Below are 24,310 nucleotides of genomic sequence, written 5' to 3'. Positions count from 1 at the left end.
CACACAAAATTATCTAGGCTCTAATAATGTATACGCTGTTATAATGTTCTGTGTTATACATGTCATGGTTTCAGAGCAGGTCATGGGGAAAAAAGAAGCTCAGCAGCATTCCTTGACTATTCGCCATGGTAGTCCTATGTTGGTCGGGTAGCGTCAGAGCTGTGCCAGACTTCCGTCACAGCCACCAACTATGTACGCCGTCCTCTTTTAGATGTATTAGATTCAATTGATCTCATTGAGGTCTGAAGGTTTGGGAATGGCTCTAGCCCTTTGTGGACCAAAGTTCAAACCCCCGACAGGAGTTCCGCTTAAAATTCAAAAGTTGGTGTAATAATTTCAGCAAGGAACATGTGCTCCATACTTTGCAGTGCCTCTAAATCAAATAAACACATATTAGAAGCGTTTTTGGAATTTGGGCACCATTTACAATTCTGGGATTCTCACTTCCTGTATGACAGTAGCCTGCTGACACTGCGTTTAGTTGTGTTTTGTAATGCTTAGGTTTAAATCCTGTTATAGTGTGACTGTTTCAATCAAAATGAAGAGTGTAAAAAGTTAATTGTTTTTTTAAAGTTTCATATGCATTCGAATACACCACCAGTCCCAAGAATTGTAGCTCTTCAATGTCTTTTCTTTTTCAGGTGCCTCCATTCAGTGATGTCAGACATTGAGAAATGTGCTTGGTATAGCACATTGTAGCTCGAAGTTCTTTGATGAACCAGATTCGACTACAAATAAATAATTATCTGTAAAAACTTAAAGTATTCTAATAGTCGAAGCTGTAGACATGGAGTCACTGGATGTTCCTGTGGGGAATCTGATAGACTTTGACTCTGATCCAGTGGTGACTGCAGGAGAACTTCCATCAAAACATTGTGATGGCCTTCTGCATGATGACAATTGGCACCATGAAGAGGATGGTAGCCACGTGCTCATAACCGAGGGCAATGGGCTTCCCGAAGAGGAGGTGAATGAACATCGTGATGAGGAGGGCTACGAGCTGCCTGCAACAGTGGGGAACCCGGCCGATGGCGAAGAAAGCGATACAACTGAATCAGCCGACAGTGAGAATGACATGGCATACTCACCCACCCATCACAGTTGGAACAACTCAAGGAGATCCTCCTCGAATGAGTCATTTTCATCCAATCAGAGCACAGAATCAGCCAAAGATGAGGTGATGGCCGAGCAGAGGGAGTTCATGAGAAAATACGTGGAAAAGATATTCATTGGACGGTAAGGAAGATACTTTTATGGATACACATTGCCTTTGTATCAATTAATTATTAAAATAGTGAAGTAAACTTAGATATTGAACCTTATTTAAAATCAGAATCATATAGGTGCTTTCTGATACAGGTTTTCTTTGCAGCACTGGACTGAATGTATCAGTAGTTCAATGGGATGCATAGTGGCACAATAAGCACTCAGTCTGGCTCTGTGGTAGGTGTGTGCAAAAGACAAACAAGCTTTTCTCTGAAAGTGTGGAATTTAATGCTAAGTGATGCAACCTTCAAATTTCCATTGAATTTATTTCCTCTCCATTTTTTTCTGGTCATTTACTCTAACAGCCCGTGGCGTAACTAAGGCCCCCACAGCTCCTGTGGTGTGGGTGCCCTGAGCTCCATGAGGCCTCTCGGCACAGTTCCCTGGCCTGAGAGCTCCCGAGTGAGTTTGGAGGGGGCCCCGTCACGTACTTTTCAGGGTGGGCCTCCCTCAAGTTTTGTTACGCCACTGCTAACATCCACCATTGTTATCTTATCTTTGCAGTGGTGAATCTAGCATGAATTAATTTTAGAGAGCTAATGGACATCAGTCGCTGATATCTTTCGAACACATACTTAGATCGGGAGTAGCAGCTAGATCTGCCCACAAAATTGTTGTGTCATCTGTAAACATCTGAAACTACAGACCCTGAATTTCAATCAAACAAGAAAGTGGGATCATATAGATGTTAAACAAGAGGAGTGAGAGTGTTGAGTTCTGGAGAGCATTGCAGGCCAGAGCCCTGGCTACTGATTTAAGCTGACCAAACTAGGTATAGTATCCAGTCACTTAATAATGCACAAATCCAATACAGAACTCTGCCTTCCCACCTCCAACTTTAAGGTCTGACACAATAGCTCTTGATCTAGGGTGTCAAATGTCATACAGAGATCTAGTAGAATCAATGCTTCTGAGTGACTCTAATCATGTAATTGTGCCGTCTACTTTTCGATGTCTAGAACATCAGTCTCTGTGCTTGGCTGGAGTTGGAAAGTTATAAAGTTCTTGAGAGGAATTGCAGTAAACCTACTCTGATGATAACTACGTATAAACTTGGGCCAAAATCTTTCAAAATAGTGCTTGATTAACAAGCATCAAACATCAAGTTCTCTTCAACGTAGCTGACTTGTCAAGATCACTTCAGTTATTTTCACCAAGAACAGAACATTTGAAATAGGTATGTAGGTTCCCGGCAGGTTAGGATAAAGTGTGAACTTCGACTATAATGTAGGTGGCACAACAGCCTTTTTGTAATGGTGCAGAACAGACACCTTTTTTTTGTAGAAAGGCATTCATTAAGATGGAAATGTCTTATGAAAGCGGCCTGATATTGTTCTTAACTAAGGCACCAGGAAAGATGCCTTTGCTTGACACTGTTGCCTACTTCATGGCCAACAAATTGTCCACCTCTCTTGCAGGAACGAAATCATTTTCGTTAAAAAAGCAACAAGGTAATATTAGACTATTCTGAGATTGAATCATTGTTCATTAAGTTTAGTATCTCTAGTTCTTCATGTTTAAATTAGTAATTTTATTTCAAATGACAAACTTGTTTCGCTACAGAACTCCTGGGAAGATAACCCATGAGAAGTATTATTTATAGGAGAAATTGTTAAATGTCTATGATTTAAAACAAAAAACAATCTTGAGACGAATTGCAGTACACCCATTCTGATAATAGCTACATATTACTAAAATTATAGCTTTTTTGTAATTTAGGTAATGTACTCTACAAAATATCTTGTGGATTTGAGACTTGGACCTTCACCACCATCTTTCTAATTGGTGCCCTTTTGTTTAAACACTAGCAGTTCTTTTGAAATCCAAAGGTTAAAGTGCTTCCTGGGTTGTAGTGCTGTTATTTGTTTTCCACAGACCAGAATGTCTCAACTTTATTTACATTTATCATGTAAAATATCAGGTATATGTTATGAATCAGTTGTACTTTCAGGGAGATATCGAAGGAACAATAAATACTCTTCAGTGTTTCCTTAGTGACTGATTTATGTGGAGTACATATTGTTTTTGTAATTATGATGGAGGAAGACAAATGTGGTTTATTAAGAGTTAACAAACAAAAAAACGAAATGTCTCCAAAGTAGTTACTGAATTGATTAGTTAAAAGCACAGCAAATAAAATCTAACAGAAGTCTATAAAAAATGATCAGCTTTATGTGTTGCGTCATGCGTTTTTGTTGTGTTGAAAAAGTCTGAGCCAAAAAGTATTGCCCATGAGACTTAATATTGATTACTTCCATAACTGCAGTGCTTTTTCACAATGTCAATAATATAATGTCCAAAGGTCGTGGAATTTATCTAAAATGTGACATTTTGAGTGGTTGAAGGACTATATAAAAAGTCGTGAGGCAGGACGATGCAGAGCTCCTCATCGTAGAGGTGGCTCTGTTACCATGGCAATGCTATTTCCACAGCCAACCGTGAATAACTAGCTTTGCCACGTCATGGAGAACACTAACGAGATTTACAAACAGCAGGCGGCCCTTAAAGCAAAGCACACGCAGAGTGTGTGTGACATTGATGGGCATACCATGGGCAGTCGTGGCCATTAAGAACCAAGTTTGAACCATTACATACATGTACAAGGAGCTTACCTGTAGTCGTTCGTTGTTTTTTTTAATGAGGGTAAAAGTCCTTGCCAGGCAATAGGTGCTTGTCAAATGCAAAAGGAAAATGGTTTTCACTAAATTGCTTATATAGGAAGGAAGGCATATTTCAGCGTCTACTGACACATAACAACTAATTAATGACTGCAATAAAGCAATGACAAGCCAGAGTCACTTGGGGAAGCAACCTCTTACCCGGTCTTGCACTGCCATGCCTGGGCCTTCAGATATCCGAAGCTGGTGGTGTTCAAGAAACAGTCTTCAGACAAATTTCAATAACAAGGAGATCAATTTGTCAGTGATGGGCATGAATGGAGTATCAGGCCCAGTTTGGGTCCCTTGCCTTTGACTCCTCTGTCCAGTGACTGCTCTTAGATGTACCTAAAGCTTCCGTCCACACCAGTAACCCACAACCTGCTCGCACCCAGAGTGGAAGCCCCCAACCCTCTTGAACCAAAACAGACAACCCCAGTATGTCCCCTGCATCATTAAGCCCCCCGCCATACAACCCTGCTGGATACCTTGGAAAAGAAAAGAGGCACATAGTGCCAAAGAAGCAGAGTTGGTATTATTGAGGGCAGAGCTCACTTGAGGAGTAGCCTTTGATGGTGATGATTGGGGTGCCTATGAGCCTTCCAAAATAGGGATGCTGGGCTCAAATCTTGCCCTGTCCTTTTTTCATCTGGTTTCAGTTCCGAGCAGTCCGAGGTATCACAAGGGCGGGCCTCAAAAAGCAAGAATGCTGTGCATAGCGTTCCAGTTTTTGGTATGTTTGAGACATTTCTGATAGAGACTTCTAACCGCAGATTCCTCACCACTTTCCAATTGTGCCAGATTGGATTTGAAAACTTTTCAGCAACTCCTTCATGCATCAACAGATGGCATTGTATATCTCCACGTCGCGTCCGTCCATTCCAGATATGACGTCGGGGACCCCATATGTGCAACACGTCAGTGTGCCGATGCCATTTCCTTTCTTTTTGCTCCTTCTCACGTGCATCTGGAGCTATCTTCTGGCAGACTCTCTATTTTCTTCCAAACACTTCGCAATGTGCAGAATATTGGCTTCAAAACAACCGGTTTTAAGCCATGCCATGACTGCCACTGACAAGTGCCGATAACACACAACCACAGCACCCAATTTTTGTGCCCTGACACCTGACATGACTCATCCTTGCATGGCGAATATGAATCACAGAGCCATCTGCGACTGTGTAGCCAAGATAGTCATTGCCAAACTCCGTAACGGAAGAAGAAGCGGTTTCGATAGAGGGCCTGGACATGATCACTTTCGAGGCCACCTGCATTAACATTCCAAATCACAGAGCTCAGGTAATTTCAAAGAGATCCCATGCAAAGCATAAAGAGTCGAAGCATGTGTCTCCATTGTCCACCCACACACACCATTCAAAGTTGTGAAATGACCGGAGTACCTCCAGGCTTTAGAACCGTTAAGTAGAATGGACTGAATCAGTGTTCTTGATCCCATTTCTCTCAAGTGTACTGAGATAGACAAACTCCGCCAGCTCAGAGAGGCTGTAGAGAAAATCTTTGGGACCCCACAGGATCCTGTTGAAGCATCTTCAGGCTCCAAGGATCTGAAGTGGCTGCCTGTCGGGATCACACTGGCAGATCCATTCCCGATGCCGACCATGCACTCAACCTCTGCCCAAGGTCTGCCTCTTCCTTGAGCATGGCGCTGCTGGATCCAGCCTCAGCACAATGTCCGAGGCTGCTCTCAGTGCTACAGCTGTCACCACTGGCCCAAGCCTCTACGTCAGTACTGACATCAGCATTTCTGGACACAGTTCTGATAGTTCTGTCAAATTCCAGCGCTTTACCCCTACCCCCTGGACCACAACAGTATGTCCATTCAGACCATACTTATCTCACCAATAATATAACAGTGGTGACTACAGATACAACATGGCTGAGGAGGGAAATATAGTTCAGCATGCTAGTGGGCTGGACACCTCAGTAGACATTTGGTTATCCTCCCTAAATTCGACCCAAACTAGAGAAGACTTTGTCTCCTTCGCCCCCAGGTGATCATGGGGGCAGTGGAAGTCCTAAACCTCAATCTACCCATACAAGAGATAATAACAAATGTCCTCACAGAGTTTCTGATCCTAGCTCAGACCAACCAAGAACCTCTCTTGCCTTTTAATGAAGCCCTCCTTGCCGTCCTTGTGGGCACCTGGGCAAAAACAAGATCCACCCACCAGTGAATGGACAAGTGGCGAGACGACGCAGGCATGCTTCCTGGGACCTGGGTTTTCTCCTCCTGCATCCCACCCCAGAGAATTTAGTGGAACAGGCATCCACCAGCCACCAGGACCCTATTGCCTTCCTCGCAATCCCACCTCAACCAGAATCCAAAGGAATGTAAACATTTGTGAAATGCATGTCTTCCAGTCTGTACCTTGCCATAAAGCCTGTCAACACTTCATGTGTCTTGCGCAGGTACTCACACATCCTGTAGAACAGGGTGGCAAACATTTTCCCAGCTGTCCTGGAAGACATCAGATCCACCTTACAGTGTCTTATTTCTGGTGGCCAAGATTCAGCGAAGTACCCAATACATTCAGTTCTGTACACTACTGGCTTCCTAATTAGGGCAGCTGGTACCAGCGTTGTGCTGTGGAGCCATGCATGGATTCCCTCCACAACGTTTTTTCTCTGACAGCCTACAGAACCTAATGGACATGCCCTTTGATGGTTCTAGACTGTTTGGAGCAAAGGTTGACTCAGCCTTGGAGAGATTTAAAGAGAGCAAGATCACCGCCCTGTCTAGGCATAGCTCAGCCTGCTTAGTAGTTCCCCTCCACAACAGCGCCCCTTTCGAGGCTTCATTAGGTGTTTCCAGCAGATGCAACTCCAATTTGTGTCTCAGAAACGACAGGACAGCCAGTCTTTTCAACGGTGAGGGTGAGGAACAGCCCGACCGCATTCAGATACCCAGAGGAAAACACTACCCCAACCCCTGCTCCTGCAGCCACCACATAACCACTTTAATTTGTCCTTGGCTGCACACGATTACCCGGTGGGTTAAGTTTTACCTCCCTGGATGGTGGAGTATCACATCAGATCAATGGGTAATCCAGATCATCGAGCAAAGATACTCCCTACCCTTCTTGTTCTATCCTCGGGCATACCACCCACACCACAACACATAACGGAGAATCATTTGCCCATACTCCTTGGTGAAGTTTAGGCTCTCTTCGCAAACGAACAATAGAGAGTGTGCTGGCATCAGAATTCAGGACTGGTGGCTACTCTCATTACTTTTTGGTGCCAAAAAAGGATGGATTCCTCCACCATATCTTGGACCTTCACCTTCAGAACTTTTTCCCCCTGAAGGACAGGTTCAAAATGCTCACCCTGGCATTAGTGCTATTTGTGTTGGATTCAGAGGACGGGATGGTAACGCTGCACTTACAGGACACATGCTTTCTCATCCCAGTCCTGCAGTCCCACAGGCATTTCTTCTGGTTTCAGGTAGGCCACAAGAATTTGCACTTTAAGGTCTCTTTCCCCCCCCCCGGCCTTACCTGTGCACCTTGGGTGTTCACCAAGGCGATGGTGGTGGTTGCAGCCCATCTGGTCTGTGGTTCAAGCCGTCGTAGGCCACCTCCAAACAACGACCAACTTATTGATATTGTTGGGCTTTTATCATTAATGTGCCGAAGTCACATCTGTCTCCTTCACAACGGCTCCCTTTCATTGGAGCCATCCTGGATACAGTGCTCTTTCAAGCCATCATTCTGCTTCAACGAGCCCAGGACATTTGTGCTTTGATCCAAGTGTTTCAACCCTTGACCTAGCTATCATTGAGAGGAGCTATGAGGCTTGTTTGCCTCCTGGCATCTTGACCTCCTGCATCCTGCTTGTGGACCCTGCCAGGTGGCACATGCCGGTTCTGCAGTGGGAACTGAAGTCTCAGTGGGCTCACACCAAAGGGAGCTTTTGGATTCCATTCAGGTACTATAGGGAACCTGCAGTGGAGGCTGCTTGTATGTGGTTGAAAAAGAGGAAGACAGCTTTCCCTACCACACTCATAGCTAACGGTCATGATGGGTGCATTGTTGCTGGACCGGAGAGGTAGATGGTGAGAGGTGAAGATTAGAGGATTCTGCTCTCTGGCGGAAACTCGCCTCCACATCAACTTGTTGGATTCACCGGCAATCTGCTTGGCACTGAAAACATTCCTCCTGACCTTCAAGGAGGAACAGGTGCAGATTCTCATGGACACGGGTTGTAAATACTGGGCCAGGAGGCCTTGCATCTCTGGAAGTTGCAGACTGTTCAGGACATTTTCCTGACTGCACAGCACCGCCAGGGTGACAAACTCAGACAACATTGCATAGAGGATCATGAATGTCAATTACACTCAGAGGTGTCACAGGGCATCTTCCAGCAATGGGGAGAATCTCTGGCTCAATGTATTCACCACTGCAGAGATTGCAAGGTGTCTAAAAATGTGTGTGTTGAAGTTCCCAAGGAGATGCCTTCAGCCTACACTGGGGATCCAGACTCATGTGCTCTTCTCTGCCCGTCTCACATCAGCCTAGAGTAATGAAAAAAATGAAGAGTAACTAGTCCCAAGTCACCCTCATGGCTTTGTCTGAGGTTGTCCACCTTTGCGGTGCTGTGCAATCAGGAAAATGTCCTGAAAACTGGTATTCTCAACCTCACAGACCAGATGGGCTGCATCCAGCACCATCCCATTGGTGAACACCCAAGGTGCACAGGTAAGGCCAAGGGGGAGCAAAGAGAACTTAAAGTGCAAATCCTTGTGGCCTGCCTGAACAAGGACAGCGTGGTACCTTGAACTACTGCCCATGTATATTTGTTCTCCAATCCAGCTGCCGCTTGGGGAAGACCTCCTATTGCACAGCAGGGCCCGTTTTGCACCCGAGCCTGTGCAACCTACACATCCAAGTGTGGAGATTAAGCAGCTACAGCTGATGGCTTTCAGTCTTCCTCGCGAAGTATTTTATGTCATCTTGGCAGCCAAAGGTCTATCTGCAAAATCCTTCTAAGCAGAATGCTGGGAGAAGTTTGTTGCTTGTTGATCCTCCTGAAAAATCCAAACTCTCAATGGATGGTTATCAGCTGTTCTGCTGTTTGTCCAAAGGCCAGCAAGGTTCTTGTGGCAACAGTTAAAGGATCCCTTTTCAGTTCAACTGTTATGATGATTGTTTTGAAGGGCCTGATCCACATTGTCCCACCAACACCATTTGTGATGCAGAGGTGGGCCCTTAATTTGTTTTTCACATATCTGATGTGCACTCCCTTCAAACTCATGCACAGTTGTCCACTTCACCTTGTAACTATTAAGACAGCATTCCTCATTGGCGTTACATCGATCAGGTGAGTGAGCGAACAACAGGCTTTGTCTGTAGTTCCACTTTGAGTCTTTCTTCCCAGACATATTAGTCCTCCAGACGAAAGCTGCATTCCTGCCTAAGATAATCAATCACTCCCTTCCACGTAGGGCAACCCATCACCTCCATGACACTCAACTCACTGCCTAACCCCTCCAAGAAGAAAGTACAGCTTCACTGCCTTTTCCCTGAGAGGGCACATGGCTTCCATGTAGACCAAACCAGAGATTACCAATATGATGACCAACTTTTTGTTGGTTTCTCTGGGCCTAGGAAAGGCAAAATTGTGCAAAAGACGACCATCTGTCGATAGATTGTGTTATGTATCAAGGTCTGTTATGCACGTTCCAAGAAACCGCCATTAGAAGAATTGCACACTCACTCCACCAGAACAAAGGCTGCTAGCACTGCACTGGCATGCAGTATTCCAGTTGTTGATATTTTCTCGCTTGCGATATCGACATATCCCCACATGGTCATGAAGCATTGCTGCCTGGATAGCCATGGAATGGGCATGTTGCCTGATCTGTCCTGCAGGATTCTCCGGTCTGAGCCACTCCACAGTCCTACCTCCAGAGGAGATTACTGCTTTAACAATTCACAAGGTGAGGAACCTGCGGGTGGAAGTCTCTGTCAGAACTACCTTTGGTAACACCTTTTCGAGGAATGATTCTATCTATCCACAGATTCCTCACCTACCTGTTCCGTGGAATGCACTCATGCTGTCCAGTAATAAGATTCCACATCTAAAGTTCTGCATACTGCATTATCTGATTTCCATATCTTTGCGTCCGACAGTGTGGGCACAGATTAGAAAGAAACTTAAGTCAGCACATGGAGGTTGCTCATATATGGGGGCTCCAGCATCTTATCCGGAGTGACCAGCCCCACTGTGGAAATGCACGCCAGCACCTCTCGACTCATGAAGGACTTGCTGAAAAGATCCTGGATCCAGTCTGGTGGTGCCTGGGGAAATTCACAAGGTGAGGAATGCTCCACAGAGCACATACATCAAGGGCTAATCTGGCCAAACCCAGCAATTAGGAAGCCTCAGGTTAAATGCATTAATTGCCCACAGGCTATAATCAGGAACACTGGCCCTAGTAGGAATGGGCTTTAATAGTAAATGCAGGACTAATAATGCAGTCAGCCATTCTGCTGCCTCCGCACTTCCCCCACCCGTAAGTCTGTTAATCAGCCAGGTGGGCCCCATAGAGCAGTAAAAAAAAGAAACTGAGATCTTACCCATGCCATGTTGCAGATGACCTACAGTTACAAATTGTACAACTGAGTTTAAGTCCAATGTGGTACCACTCACTGCACAGAACACTTTGAAGCTATGCACCTGCAACTCATTTGGACCTTGGCCACCCTAATCAGCCTGATCTGCTGATAAAATCTTACAGTCCACTCATCACTTGTGCAGACGGGTGCAGTTGAAAACAGCATGCTGATCATGCCATCAGGGTGCCAGTCTGAGAGTACCCGTCCCAGTGCTTCTAGTCGAACTGGCCTGCAGCACACTCTACTCCGCGCTGTCTTTGGTAGTGTAAAGTGTAGGGTAGGCCACCTCAGATCGACAACTTACATTGAAGAAAAGTCCCCTGGGGAGCAACAGGCAAGGAAACTAACATTGTCTTCCTAGTAAGGAGAACTCTGATTTTACCCCGAGGAACTCAATTTACATAAAGCAATGTTATTGAAAGTTAATGAAGAGGGAGTGGGCTTTGAAAGAATATTGCTTTTTAGCGCTAGAACGAATGCTGTGTTTTTCTCTATGTTGCCCAAAAGACAGACCTTTGCAACCTCAGGTGCAAAGAAGAAGGTGGGACCCACTTCTGCTGCCTGATGCCCACAGGAGACTGTCCATCACTTGTTGTTTTTGCTTTGTCGCCCTAAGTGGGAAGGGTATGCCCAGACGTGGGTCCCGTGCTTCCCATGCCACTGGATTCAAGCTAGCCTGGCTGATGAGGGGTGAAACCCCGAAACCGGTCCCAGGATGCTTGTTTCCGGTCCAGTGAGGACCTGGCTTGGCAGTTCGGTCTGGACTGTTCCCATGAAGAACAGGGTCAAGACTGATTTGCATATGGCTGGGTCCAAACTGGGGTGGCATGGTGAGCAAAAGAACGATGGATTAAACCCAGATCTATGACTGAGGGTGAGTGTTTGACAATGTTCAGCATTCCGTCCATCACTTGTTGTTTTTGCTTTGTCGCCCTAAGTGGGAAGGGTATGCCCAGACGTGGGTCCCGTGCTTCCCATGCCACTGGATTCAAGCTAGCCTGGCTGATGAGGTGTGAAACCCCGAAACCGGTCCCAGGATGCTTGTTTCCGGTCCAGTGAGGACCTGGCTTGGCAGTTCGGTCTGGACTGTTCCCATGAGGAACAGGGTCAAGACTGATTTGCATATGGCTGGGTCCAAACTGGGGTGGCATGGTGAGCAAAAGAACGATGGATTAAACCCAGATCTATGACTGGGGGAGAGTGTTTGACAATGTTCAGAATTCCGTCCATCACTTGTTGTTTTTGCTTTGTCGCCCTAAGTGGGAAGGGTATGCCCAGACGTGGGTCCCGTGCTTCCCATGCCACTGGATTCAAGCTAGCCTGGCTGATGAGGGGTGAAACCCCGAAACCGGTCCCAGGATGCTTGTTTCCGGTCCAGTGAGGACCTGGCTTGGCAGTTCGGTCTGGACTGTTCCCATGAAGAACAGGGTCAAGACTGATTTGCATATGGCTGGGTCCAAACTGGGGTGGCATGGTGAGCAAAAGAACGATGGATTAAACCCAGATCTATGACTGGGGGTGAGTGTTTGACAATGTTCAGCATTCCGTCCATCACTTGTTGTTTTTGCTTTGTCGCCCTAAGTGGGAAGGGTATGCCCAGACGTGGGTCCCGTGCTTCCCATGCCACTGGATTCAAACTAGCCTGGCTGATGAGGGGTGAAACCCCGAAACCGGTCCCAGGATGCTTGTTTCCGGTCCAGTGAGGACCTGGCTTGGCAGTTCGGTCTGGACTGTTCCCATGAAGAACAGGGTCAAGACTGATTTGCATATGGCTGGGTCCAAACTGGGGTGGCATGGTGAGCAAAAGAACGATGGATTAAACCCAGATCTATGACTGGGGGTGAGTGTTTGACAATGTTCAGCATTCCGTCCATCACTTGTTGTTTTTGCTTTGTCGCCCTAAGTGGGAAGGGTATGCCCAGACGTGGGTCCCGTGCTTCCCATGCCACTGGATTCAAGCTAGCCTGGCTGATGAGGGGTGAAACCCCGAAACCGGTCCCAGGATGCTTGTTTCCGGTCCAGTGAGGACCTGGCTTGGCAGTTCGGTCTGGACTGTTCCCATGAGGAACAGGGTCAAGACTGATTTGCATATGGCTGGGTCCAAACTGGGGTGGCATGGTGAGCAAAAGAACGATGGATTAAACCCAGATCTATGACTGGGGGTGAGTGTTTGACAATGTTCAGCATTCCGTCCATCACTTGTTGATTTTGCTTTGTCGCCCTAAGTGGGAAGGGTATGCCCAGACGTGGGTCCCGTGCTTCCCATGCCACTGGATTCAAGCTAGCCTGGCTGATGAGGGGTGAAACCCCGAAACCGGTCCCAGGATGCTTGTTTCCGGTCCAGTGAGGACCTGGCTTGGCAGTTCGGTCTGGACTGTTCCCATGAGGAACAGGGTCAAGACTGATTTGCATATGGCTGGGTCCAAACTGGGGTGGCATGGTGAGCAAAAGAACGATGGATTAAACCCAGATCTATGACTGGGGGAGAGTGTTTGACAATGTTCAGCATTCCGTCCATCACTTGTTGTTTTTGCTTTGTCGCCCTAAGTGGGAAGGGTATGCCCAGACGTGGGTCCCGTGCTTCCCATGCCACTGGATTCAAGCTAGCCAGGCTGATGAGGGGTGAAACCCCGAAACCGGCCTAACCAACAGACACAAAGACATTGCATGGATGCCCGTGAAAGGGGGACTGCCAGTCCGGTCATTCATGCACAGCAGGGGCCTGTGCCCACACAGAGAATGCCCAAGGGGATGCCCTGCAGAGGAAACTACATACCATCTGTTCTGGGCCTGCCCTTTTGCCCAGAGACTGCGGGGAGCCTTAAAACAAGAAATGGAAGCCCACATCCCATACCCAAACATCACTCACCACTCGGTGCTGTATGGGCTGTTTCCAAAGACACACTCAGTGGAGGCCATACAAGGATGCTGGAGAATCCTCTGCTGCGTAAAGGACATCCTCTTGTATGCCAGGACCCGACTGGTGACCAACGGGGAGGTGGTGAGCAGGGAAGCGTGCCGCCGAATGGTACTCAACCTGCTGAGAGATTACACAGACAAGGACAACAAGGAGGGTGAGAAGGAGGAAGAACTGTAAACCCTAACCCCTCCTTCCCACTGAACTCCCCACACTGCCCCAAGAAACCAAACCCCCTTTACTATTTATTTCATATGTAAACTGACTGTGTTGTTAAAATGTGATTTGAAACAAAGTTGAAGTGGACTGCCCTTCCTAAGGGAAGAGGTACCACTCTTTAAAAACCTATGTATCGCCTACTTAAAGCACTTAATAAAGGTTTTTGAAACTTAAAAAAAAAACACAAAAAAAACGGTCCCAGGATTCTTGTTTCCGGTCCAGTGAGGACCTGGCTTGGCAGTTCGGTCTGGACTGTTCCCATGAGGAACAGGGTCAAGACTGATTTGCATATGGCTGGGTCCAAACTGGGGTGGCATGGTGAGCAAAAGAACGATGGATTAAACCCAGATCTATGACTGGGGGTGAGTGTTTGACAATGTTCAGCATTCCGTCCATCACTTGTTGTTTTTGCTTTGTCGCCCTAAGTGGGAAGGGTATGCCCAGACGTGGGTCCCGTGCTTCCCATGCCACTGGATTCAAGCTAGCCTGGCTGATGAGGGGTGAAACCCCGAAACCGGTCCCAGGATGCTTGTTTCCGGTCCAGTGAGGACCTGGCTTGGCAGTTCGGTCTGGACTGTTCCCATGAGGAACAGGGTCAAGACTGATTTGCATATGGCTGGGTCCAAACTGGGGTGGCATGGTGAGCAAAAGAACGATGGATTAAACCCAGATCTATGACTGGGGGTGAGTGTTTGACAATGTTCAGCATTCCGTCCATCCCGTGCTTCCCATGCCACTGGATTCAAGCTAGCCTGGCTGATGAGGGGTGAAACCCCGAAACCGGTCCCAGGATGCTTGTTTCCGGTCCAGTGAGGACCTGGCTTGGCAGTTCGGTCTGGACTGTTCCCATGAGGAACAGGGTCAAGACTGATTTGCATATGGCTGGGTCCAAACTGGGGTGGCATGGTGAGCAAAAGAACGATGGATTAAACCCAGATCTATGACTGGGGGTGAGTGTTTGACAATGTTCAGCATTCCGTCCATCACTTGTTGTTTTTGCTTTGTCGCCCACAGGAGACCCTCACTGATTGTTATTAGACTTCATCAGGAGTGGTGTGACTACCTGGAATGAGTCTGCTAGTCTTCACCTGATTGTTTGTCTCACTCTTTTGCCGTGTTCAAGGAACCTACAAGAACCATTGAGCGTTCTAATAATCTTCCTAATAATCTTCCTTCCAGCCATTTGCATCGTGGGCTCCGATGCTTAAGGCTATGCATGCGACCTGACATATTCAAAGAGGAAATGCCTACTAGGGCAAACACCCCAAGACAAGCACCCCACACTCAAAGAAGTGAAAATGCATGGTTTGACTATTTTATGTCTTTTCAGCAACATTCATCACATAGTGCCCATGATAATGATTTTTTATGCACAGCATGTTTCCACGTTATTGAAATGTAGCTGCAATATTAATGTGTTTTCTGCAGGGCAGTGTGTGTAAGCCTGCAGGTCCCAGGATGAAATCTTAGAGATCTGAGTAGTTTTATAAAGTGGTTATTAAGATAAAATGAATAGGTCTGCGGATTATGTACCCAATTATGTACCAGCTGCACATATGCAAATGAGACAGGCCTGGCATAACTTTGGACGGCTAAATAAACTGTAGTTCCTCCCCTGTGGTTAAAATAAATGCCATTAAATTAGGTAGTAACATTATTGCGTACTAAAAATCGTTTGCTATGTGTGCACTATGAAATGGGCATTATTCATTTAGTTATACAAACTAACCTCCATAAATAATACACGTTAATGACTGAAAATGTTTTTTTAAATGTCCCTAACAAAGACAGGATTCAACAGAAACGATGATCTCCAAAATAACCCTTCCTAGACTCTTCTCTCCTCTAGACCTCCTGGCTCACCCCTAACCTTACTACTATGATCTCCCAAACAACACTACTAGATTCTCCCTCATGTATATCTCCTTTGACTCATCCCAAACCTCATTTTGCTACTATGATTTCCCTAATCCCTTTCTACAGACTCTTCCCTCCTCCATCTCTCCTTTGTTCATCCCAAACCTCATCTCACTACTATGATCTCCCAATTAGCACTTTCTAGATCAGGGGTCTCCAACCTTTTATATAGTGAGAGTTACTTCTGATCAGTGTAAATCCTCATGAGCTATTAAAAGTCCAAGCAGCTAGTACATTGTTCCCAGAGACCCCCCGACGCCCTGCTTCATTGACTTGCACATGAACTGTTAAGTGTACAACACCCAACCCAGGTTTAAAATGCTCCTGTTGCAAATAATGCTGTGTAATGTGGAGTGCCCCAGACTGGCAGGATGCCTCAATTGGTTGAGGTCCTGGTCAGAGATCTACAGGAACATGTTTGAATTCCAGCAGGGCCTACTTTGCCTATCTTCCCTACAAGATCCATAACATGTGTTCTGCCCTGTATACATTATACCTGTCATTCAAGCACCTGGATGCAGTCTGCTGAGTAGATTAAATGGATTTGCTACTGTTCACGTCGGCACATGCTACAGGCAATATAAAAAGCAGGGTATCACTCCAACAATTTGTCAGAGTGAAAGAAAACCATCCACAGCTCCTGGTGCTCTGGTTTTCAAAACCTTGCAAGGTGTGATCTGGGTAAGACTGGAGTGTTTCAGACACCTCTCGAAGGCAGGATATATGAAGCTGGTCAGTCAGAGGTCAGCAGAAGATCCCTGGAGGGCCAGGGAGGAAGCTTAGCGCAGCCCTGCCTTCAGGGAACTCTAGGCATGTTGTAAACGCCACACCTAAGCCGTGCACACAATACCGTAGCGTTGTAACTCTGCCACCCTAGTGGTGCACATCATATCACAGTGCCAGATTGTGGAGCGCTTTATGCCACACTGTTGTAACTGCAGCATCCGAGTTGCAGTCTCTTTCAAAAGCAGCCCGCCGCCGGCCCTGTGCACATTGTACCACAGTTGCCACTTCTCCACCTGGACTGCCGCCCACATCGTACTGTGGTCCATGTCCTCAGACCCCTAGAAAGATCTTTGTCTCGGTTTCTAGTGACGAACAGCTGATGTTCTTAATTGGCTTTTAAAAAAAAAACGCCTGGAGGTCCTTAAAAGAAGCCATCTCCGAAATTTGCCAACAAACAAAATAAAGCTATGTGAGCCATCGAGCTTCCCACCAGATATCCACCACTTAGTAAACTGAGGACGGAGTGACATATTCTTTTATTATCAACAAGTCCCTCCTGCGCAAGATTCGACCCTAACACTTCTGTTGCCTTCCCATTTTTTTTTATTGTAGTGCTATAAAATAATGCGTTAAAATACCGGAAGCAAGAGCTTCATTTTACCTTTCTTAAAGCTGTACAGAAACGTACAGCCTTAAGAAAAGTACTTTTAAAAAAATAAAAATCCCTGTAAATGCTGATCTCATTTAATTAAATGTTTTACGTTTTGTTTAAATAAAGTACCTTTTCATTTTACATTTATCACATATTTAGAAAATAAAATAGTCTTTCACTTGGGGGGGGGGTGTATATATATATATATATATATATATATATATGTAGTTTTTTAAATAAAGTACCTCTTGCACACTGACCAGAAACCACCATCATGCTGCCAGTATCGGGCTTATCACTGGTTGTGCTCTTCAGCTCAAGGGCGGAGCGGTGCACCACCTGCGTTGCAGTATGCTGCTGCAACAAGCTTAACCAGATTTCTAGGCCTTACAAGGCTGCAGTGGGAAGGCTGCTGCTCCGGCCGCAGAGGGGGTGTATTCTAAATGCATAGTGTGGGGTAATAGAAGGCAGGCCAATCTAATACTGCTTGTGCTGGGCTTTTGGCACTAAGCCACCCCCGCCCCAGCTTCCTTCAATTCAAGGAAATTGCAGCTTTTTTGGGTGAGGGTGGGCAAGCACTGCAAGAGGCCTAAAATAAGCAAAACAATAGCGACGGGCGACGTTTGCTTTTATTGCAGGGCATCAAAGTGCTCTCAAATGGATTTTCGGGCCATGAGCTACTCACGGGGTGTCAGCGAGTTACCGGCAGCTTGCGATCGACCGGTTGGAGACCCCTGTTTTGGATTCTTCCTTCTTCTGTCCCTCCATTATTCTATTCAATCCAATTAACAGCCACACATGTCCATCCCTCCAAGTAGCTTATATTCCCTACACTAATACTATACTCCTATTTCCCTAGACTAATCGACCACTAATCCTATTGAGTTCTGGAGTAGCGAGCTACTTGCCGAAAAGCACTTTGACATCTCTTCAGGGGTAGTAAGCGAAATATAAATACAATTACAATAAATGCTCTCTCTCCTCTCCTCTTTTCTTTCTGCAGTTTTTTGTAAACCTTGTGTTTTTTTAAAATCGACCTATAACAAAAAGCTTTCACGTTTCTGTTTATGTATGAACCTATTTATGAAATACATTGTTAATTACAACTTTGTTTCAACTGTGCTTGCTACTCATGGATCGCCTTGGATTTGAATACCTTTCTGGGCAGAATTTGCTGTCACACACTTCAGACTGGGATAAAAGGATGTTAAGGACTTCGATAAAGTAGAGAGTTTATGAGACCGCTCTCTTCTCTTTCAATAATTATTGGGCTGCTTGAAGAAAAGCCTCTGTGGTGGAGCAGCACCTCTGGGTGCACATCACGCTTTTGAAACTGTGAATCTTGGCTGCTCTCTGATGTACTCTTAAGTCCCCTTCTTGCCCCACAGTTTGAAGGCCACTAATCACAAGCAGTTCCTACCTACATAAATTCCTTTTAACTGGATCATTGTACCTGGAATCTTCCTTCATCCTGTTGTGAAAAATACATCCTTTTCTTTGTTTAATACAAGAATGCACATTTATCCAGATGCATTGAGGTATTGTGTTGACCGATAGAGAACTGGTTTCATTCTCCTCCCGAGACTGAAAACAGAGCCATTATGTATACATATGTCAGAGGTCGTCTGGATCCCTGTAAGATGAGGCCTGTACAAACACAGTGGTTTGTGGCTTAACAAGCAAGCCACTTAATTTGAAATTAGAAAGAGATCCAGCTTTCCAAATCACTATAGTAAGCAAAATGCTTTATAGTTCAGCCTTGTGCAAGGATTTATGTAAGCTGTGTGTGAGGATAACATATGTCTCAAAGCAGAAACAGCTAAGTTTTCATACTTTCAGCATCAACACAGGATAAAAATAACCTGTACAGATATTTTTGGCGGAGCACTGGTTGTAGAGTAGGACACAAGTTTAGATCAATACATAAACAATTTTTCTTTATTTCTCTCAGCATAAGCAATGTTGTGTTTTTAATTTATCTTTCACAACCCTAAAACCAGGCAACCTCATTATGACAATATCACTAACTGATAAATCCCCTCCTGTAGCTTGTACACTGCAATCCTGTTTTTCCAGGTTTGTTTTGCTGAGATTTCGTGCTTTCCGTTAACTCTTTGCTTCCTACAAATTGTTCTGTCAGACCTAGTTTCTTCAACCACCAAGGACACCTGTATACATTATAGCATGGTGGAATGGCAGATGACAGCCATCACTCTTACATACCCTCCTTGCCTAGGGTCAATGCAAACCCGAGGGAGGCGATGGAATGAGGGTAATACTTCAGTGTTGATAGCCGCTATTCATCCTTCATTGATGGGTTTGCGATGACCCCTGGTTGAATGGTAAGTTATTTCTGTGCTAACGAAAGCTCAGTCAGTACTATTGTCAGCCCACTCATGGCTTTGGATCATGAGTGGAGGCCTCAAAGGTGGTAGGGCATGGCTCCTCACCAGGTGTTACGTTTTCTGGATATTCCAGCACAAAGCTTGGGAAAGGGTTGTCCAGACGTGGTGTACCAACATGAGACAGAGAACCCAATGGACTGCTATCCACTATAACCCGCTAAGCATTACATGAGTGAGGGGCGTATTTGGTAATGATCAGTTTTGTGAAATTTCACGGGAATAATTTGTGGAACTCCATCCCTTTTTCATCATGTTTAGACACACTCAAAAACATTAGGAAACTAATAATATATTTTCAAGATTTATTAAAATCTAAATCCTATCCTGGTGCACACAATATGAGTTATAGTTATAAAAATAAACATAATGGCGGAAATTATGTTTGTTAGAAGATAGAACAACAAAAATATTGTAGCATGATTATAGAGTTTTTCTGCATTACCTACCTTTTCCTTAATCCACCCAAGTTGAATTTAGCACCAAAAAGGGGCCTTGCCGAGTTTCATTATTAGTTCACACCCACATACCTTTTTGAACAATGGGAGCAGTGTTCAGTAAAGGGATAACCATCACTGTTTCTGTGTCTGCATTTCAGCAGCTGTGTCTTTGGGGCTGTCTGATGAACCTAGCTGCATGGAGGACTCAATGTGCCTTCTCTGTAGCCCTCAGCAAGACAAGTTGTTTACACATAGCAGATGACCCTCAGCTTGAATCCCTGAAGCGAAGTGCCTCTCTATCTATAAACACTTTGTTCCAGTTTATATACTCTGCCTGCATGTTGTTAAACATTTTCAGAACAAACAATAAATAATGATAGCTCTCCAAACCTTCACCTACTTATATTCTGTGAAAGATTTATTTTGTTTAAATAACAAGAAATCAAAATATTAATTTCATTGACACAGTGTTCACTGTTTAAAAGCAAAACCTAGAAATATAATTTAAATCATATTAAATTAAACATGAATATATTCAAGTAAGGATAAGCATTACGTTGGAATGAAAGATATACATTTACAACTTTGGCAATTGTGCACTTCCACTTAAAAGATACTCCCATATTAATGGACATATAAAATCAAAAGTTGGATACCTAAAGAATGACAAATACATAGAGAGTATAACACACAGACTTTTTGTTAGGAGCTATTGGGCAGAGGTAGGTAACTGGTATGACTCCATTTATTGGTTTAATGGATTTGATGCTTGGGTATCAGGGATCCTGGTATAAATGTATGATTTGGCAGGATGCCAGAACCCTTTTTTTGGGGGGAAGTTGTGTTGGATGGGAGTTGTTACCAAGGAAAATGGAGAAAGTGGACGGACAGCAAGAATTATTTTTTTATATTGGTTAGTTGGCTGTCCTTAGTAGAAAAAGGTATGAGTGAGAGCACCAAAGGGAGGTGAGAGTGGGATAAAGAAGGGTGTTTTGTGTGATGCCCCTCTTCTTGCACATCAGTTTCATGCAATCCTCTTGCAGGGGGGAGCGCATGGGTGAGCCATAAACAACATGAAAGTTTGGATGAAGAACTACTAATAATTAGGAGCTTGTTATCCTCAGTGTTCCAAGTGGTGTGGGCAACTCATTGCTTGTGCTTGATGTCACTTGTAACATTTTGGTGAAAGACATCCCTGTTGTTGACCATAACCCATGTATAATTCTGTATGTTGCTTTTCTCAGGTGGCACTAAGGTGTTCTTTATTGAAGTGGTTGAAACCCTCTAAAGGGTGGAAACTGAAGTAAGGTGACACAGCACAGCTATGCAACCATGTCCCCGTTAAAACATCTGATTCCCTGCATAAAAACAGCAATTTTGGAACACTTTATCAAGAGGAAACCAGTATTGAGAACTGCAGAAAAGGTGCGGAAACCATTGTTGGTGTGACCAGGGCAAAACTGAGAGAAAGCTGATATGCACTGAATACTTAGCAACACAAAATTAATTTCCCACTCACAGAGCCTGGGATGCAGCACGGCTGCTGTTCAGCATGCAGAGTCCAGAGCAGCAGCAGAGACTGAAATGCACTAATTAACAATAGGAGACAACTGGGAATATGTTCGCCTCTAAAGTGGTAGTGTGAACTTCAAATTCGATCTAATGATCAGAAACAGCAACTTTTGGCAGGCAGGCTTCTTTTAGCTGAGACGAGAGGGGGTGTAAATGGAGACCATATTAGGGTACTAGACGTCACAGTGCAGTAGCTCAAGGCAGAGTAGAAACCAGTGAATGTAGGACTTAGTAATCAGGAAGGAAGAGCAAGAGGAAATAATATTTAAATGTTGACATTTTGAGCGTCACAGAAAGGACTGGGAGTGGCCTGATGGAACCCTTCATTGAGAAATTGGCAAAGCAGTCATCACTCCTAGAAACCAAAATTGTCCAAGACCCTTGATTACCCTCCCACCCCCCCACCCCAGGGATAGAAACCTTTAACCAGTAGTGAACAACAGACACCCGGACAGCATTCTGAGGTAGCTAAGGAAAAGCAAGACATTGTTATGAATAGTCACAAAAATTGGTTTGATCCTGATTTTCAACCCTGTGGTGCAATTGACCCAGAAACATTTCCCCCCTGTGAAAGCTCGTGAAACTGAAAGTTGCTGATGAAATAATCATTGTGGGGGGAAGAGAGTGCGTGTGTGTTTCGGGGAGGGTAAACATTTTTTTTCAGAGATCCAGATACCACAAAAGAGTTCCTGGAAAAGAGCAATCAAATAGGAAACGGCAGCACTGTCTCCAACAATTTGAGGGCAGAAGCCAACCTGGCTCAGAGCTGCTCAGATTCAACGGAGGCATGAAGATGCCTAAGCCAGATTTTATCCTGAGCTGCTAGTTTTTACTTAGTATTTAACTGGTTTGGTAACGTGACAAAACCTTAGATGTAAGTTTATTGTAAGTGAGTGGAGGCGTTTTATCTTTATGGCTCTTGTTGGTTTTTTATGGTAAGAAACTGCATTTTTTGGATATCCTGAAAGCTGTCTGGTTGTCCTTTGATGGCATTTTGAGCCTGTTAATATTGGTTTGAATGTTAGTTATTTGGAACACTTCACACCTAGATAGCGATGGCAGAGAGATGGCACCCAACATTATACCTTGACTTTGGGTGCTAGGTATGGAGAACCGATCTTTAACAGTGGACTAGGGGGCTTACTTGACCCATGCAGATTTGATTGTGCTGTTATGGCTGGATCTTTCCAAGGCCATGCATGGTTGACTGCAGAAATATTCCCAGATGAGCCAAGATGAAAACATGACAAATGGATGCTGTGTTTGTCCCGATGAATACTAGACTATGGCTGTATCCTGGATGTGAGCTGAGAAGTACAGGAACTGTGCAGAGCATGGGTTTGATGGTGTATTATGGTGCTGAGGTTGATTGGGACACATCATGGTCAGATTTTGAGTGACCACTTCAACACAATTTAGAGGCGAACAGCAGGGGCAATGGAGTAGCTTGACATGTGTTTGCAGCATGCTTCCCTCGATTGGAGTTGATTGGTGATAAAAAATGTCAGTCTGTTTTGCATTTAGTGAAAAGATGGATGTTAATGAGACAACAGCACTGATGGAGGAATGTGAGTGGCCTCAAATGTGATGCTGAAGGAGACACAGCTCCACGGTTCAGAACACCCTAGGTTTGTGTGTATTTGAGGAACTAGTGGGTTCTATGCATCTTGCAGGAAAGGCCCCAGGAGAGTACTAATATTAACACTCAAGTCATAAGACTTTAAATGTTCTAGGTCTCTGCAGGTTCTGATGGGAGATACCCGATGGTGGAAGAAGTGCCGAATGGTCAAACAGTGATTTTGTGCAATGGGTGGGGTCCATATACAGATGGCCAAGGATTTTTCTTTAGGCCTTTTCCTAGTCTGAAGAATAGATTGGGCACTGAATATAATATGCACACCCTGCACACTGTTTTCCCACAGTCTTCTGAGGTGACAGTTTATTTTAATTCAGGACTTCATTCTGACTAGTCAGTGGCACATTAAAGCGGATGCACTATCATATTTGGGTTTCCGCTTAGCTGTTGCTGAGCACATAAATCAGTATAATGAAATATATTATAATAAGACCCTTGCAATGGGGAAGCCCGTGGTCTGAAATGTATTTAAAGTATACATGCTGCACAAATGGAATATTGTAATCTATCCAAATTGATGTGGGTAAGATTAAGTGCTGTATTTAGACACCAAAAACTTCAGCATGAAGAAGATAAGGATGAGGCAGTTCTACGCTTAGACTTAGGGAGGCTAAGAATGAGTTGGATGAAGCTCCTAAGAGAGAGGTAAACTTTCTAGCCCAGTGCTATTTGGCTCGTCAGTCATTACGCACAAGGTGATAGGCCTGGGGAGGCTCTCTCAAGAACCGTCAGAAAAGGCTGGATGAGGCTGAACTGATAGTAACTCAGGATAGTGTTGAGATGCAAGATAAAGAGAATATATGTGGGAATGTTCCCATTATCCCACTTCTAGCTGAGGCTAAGTAAACAATAAATTCCATTTTATTAGGACAAAGTGGAATTAGACTTGACATGCATCTACCGTACTGTGATAGGTAGAGAGTAAGCTGTTGAATTACATAAAATGCTGAGTTTGGCAGACAGAGGCCATGCTTTCAAAGAACTGGATGCACTGAAGACTCAAGTGCTGGACAGACTGCACCTGAATTCTGCTATCTGTGCTCCACACTTCTAGACTCAGAACTATTAGCACTGTTCGATCTCCATGACAGTAACCCAATGTGCTGATGGGGAAAAAAACGACTAATGGAAGGGAGTCCGATGGGGAGGCTGTGTGCTTCTGAAAGTGGTAGATTCCACACCAGTGAACTGTAACCTTCTGGTCTGCAAAAAGAGGATGGGTGAATGGCAAACACAGCAGCCATACTCACTAGGTCTTAGGCAAAAAG

General features: G+C 44.9%; 1 protein-coding gene across 4 annotated transcripts in view; it reads left to right on the top strand.

Moving 5' to 3' along the window:
- The window catches only part of KIAA0513 (KIAA0513 ortholog), a 342,714-nt gene that overhangs the window by 214,859 nt on the left and 103,545 nt on the right, over positions 1-24,310 (top strand). For all 4 annotated transcript variants that reach the window (XM_069218112.1, XM_069218115.1, XM_069218113.1 and 1 more), the window contains exon 3: positions 642-1,236. In XM_069218112.1, the coding sequence (XP_069074213.1) occupies positions 788-1,236 (449 nt within the window). In that variant the 5' untranslated portion in view covers positions 642-787. The remainder of the gene's footprint in view (positions 1-641; positions 1,237-24,310) is intronic.

Source organism: Pleurodeles waltl, chromosome 12, assembly GCF_031143425.1.
Source record: "Pleurodeles waltl isolate 20211129_DDA chromosome 12, aPleWal1.hap1.20221129, whole genome shotgun sequence".
Classification (NCBI taxonomy): Eukaryota; Metazoa; Chordata; class Amphibia; order Caudata; family Salamandridae; genus Pleurodeles; species Pleurodeles waltl.
This window is presented reverse-complemented; position numbering and strand designations above follow the sequence as displayed.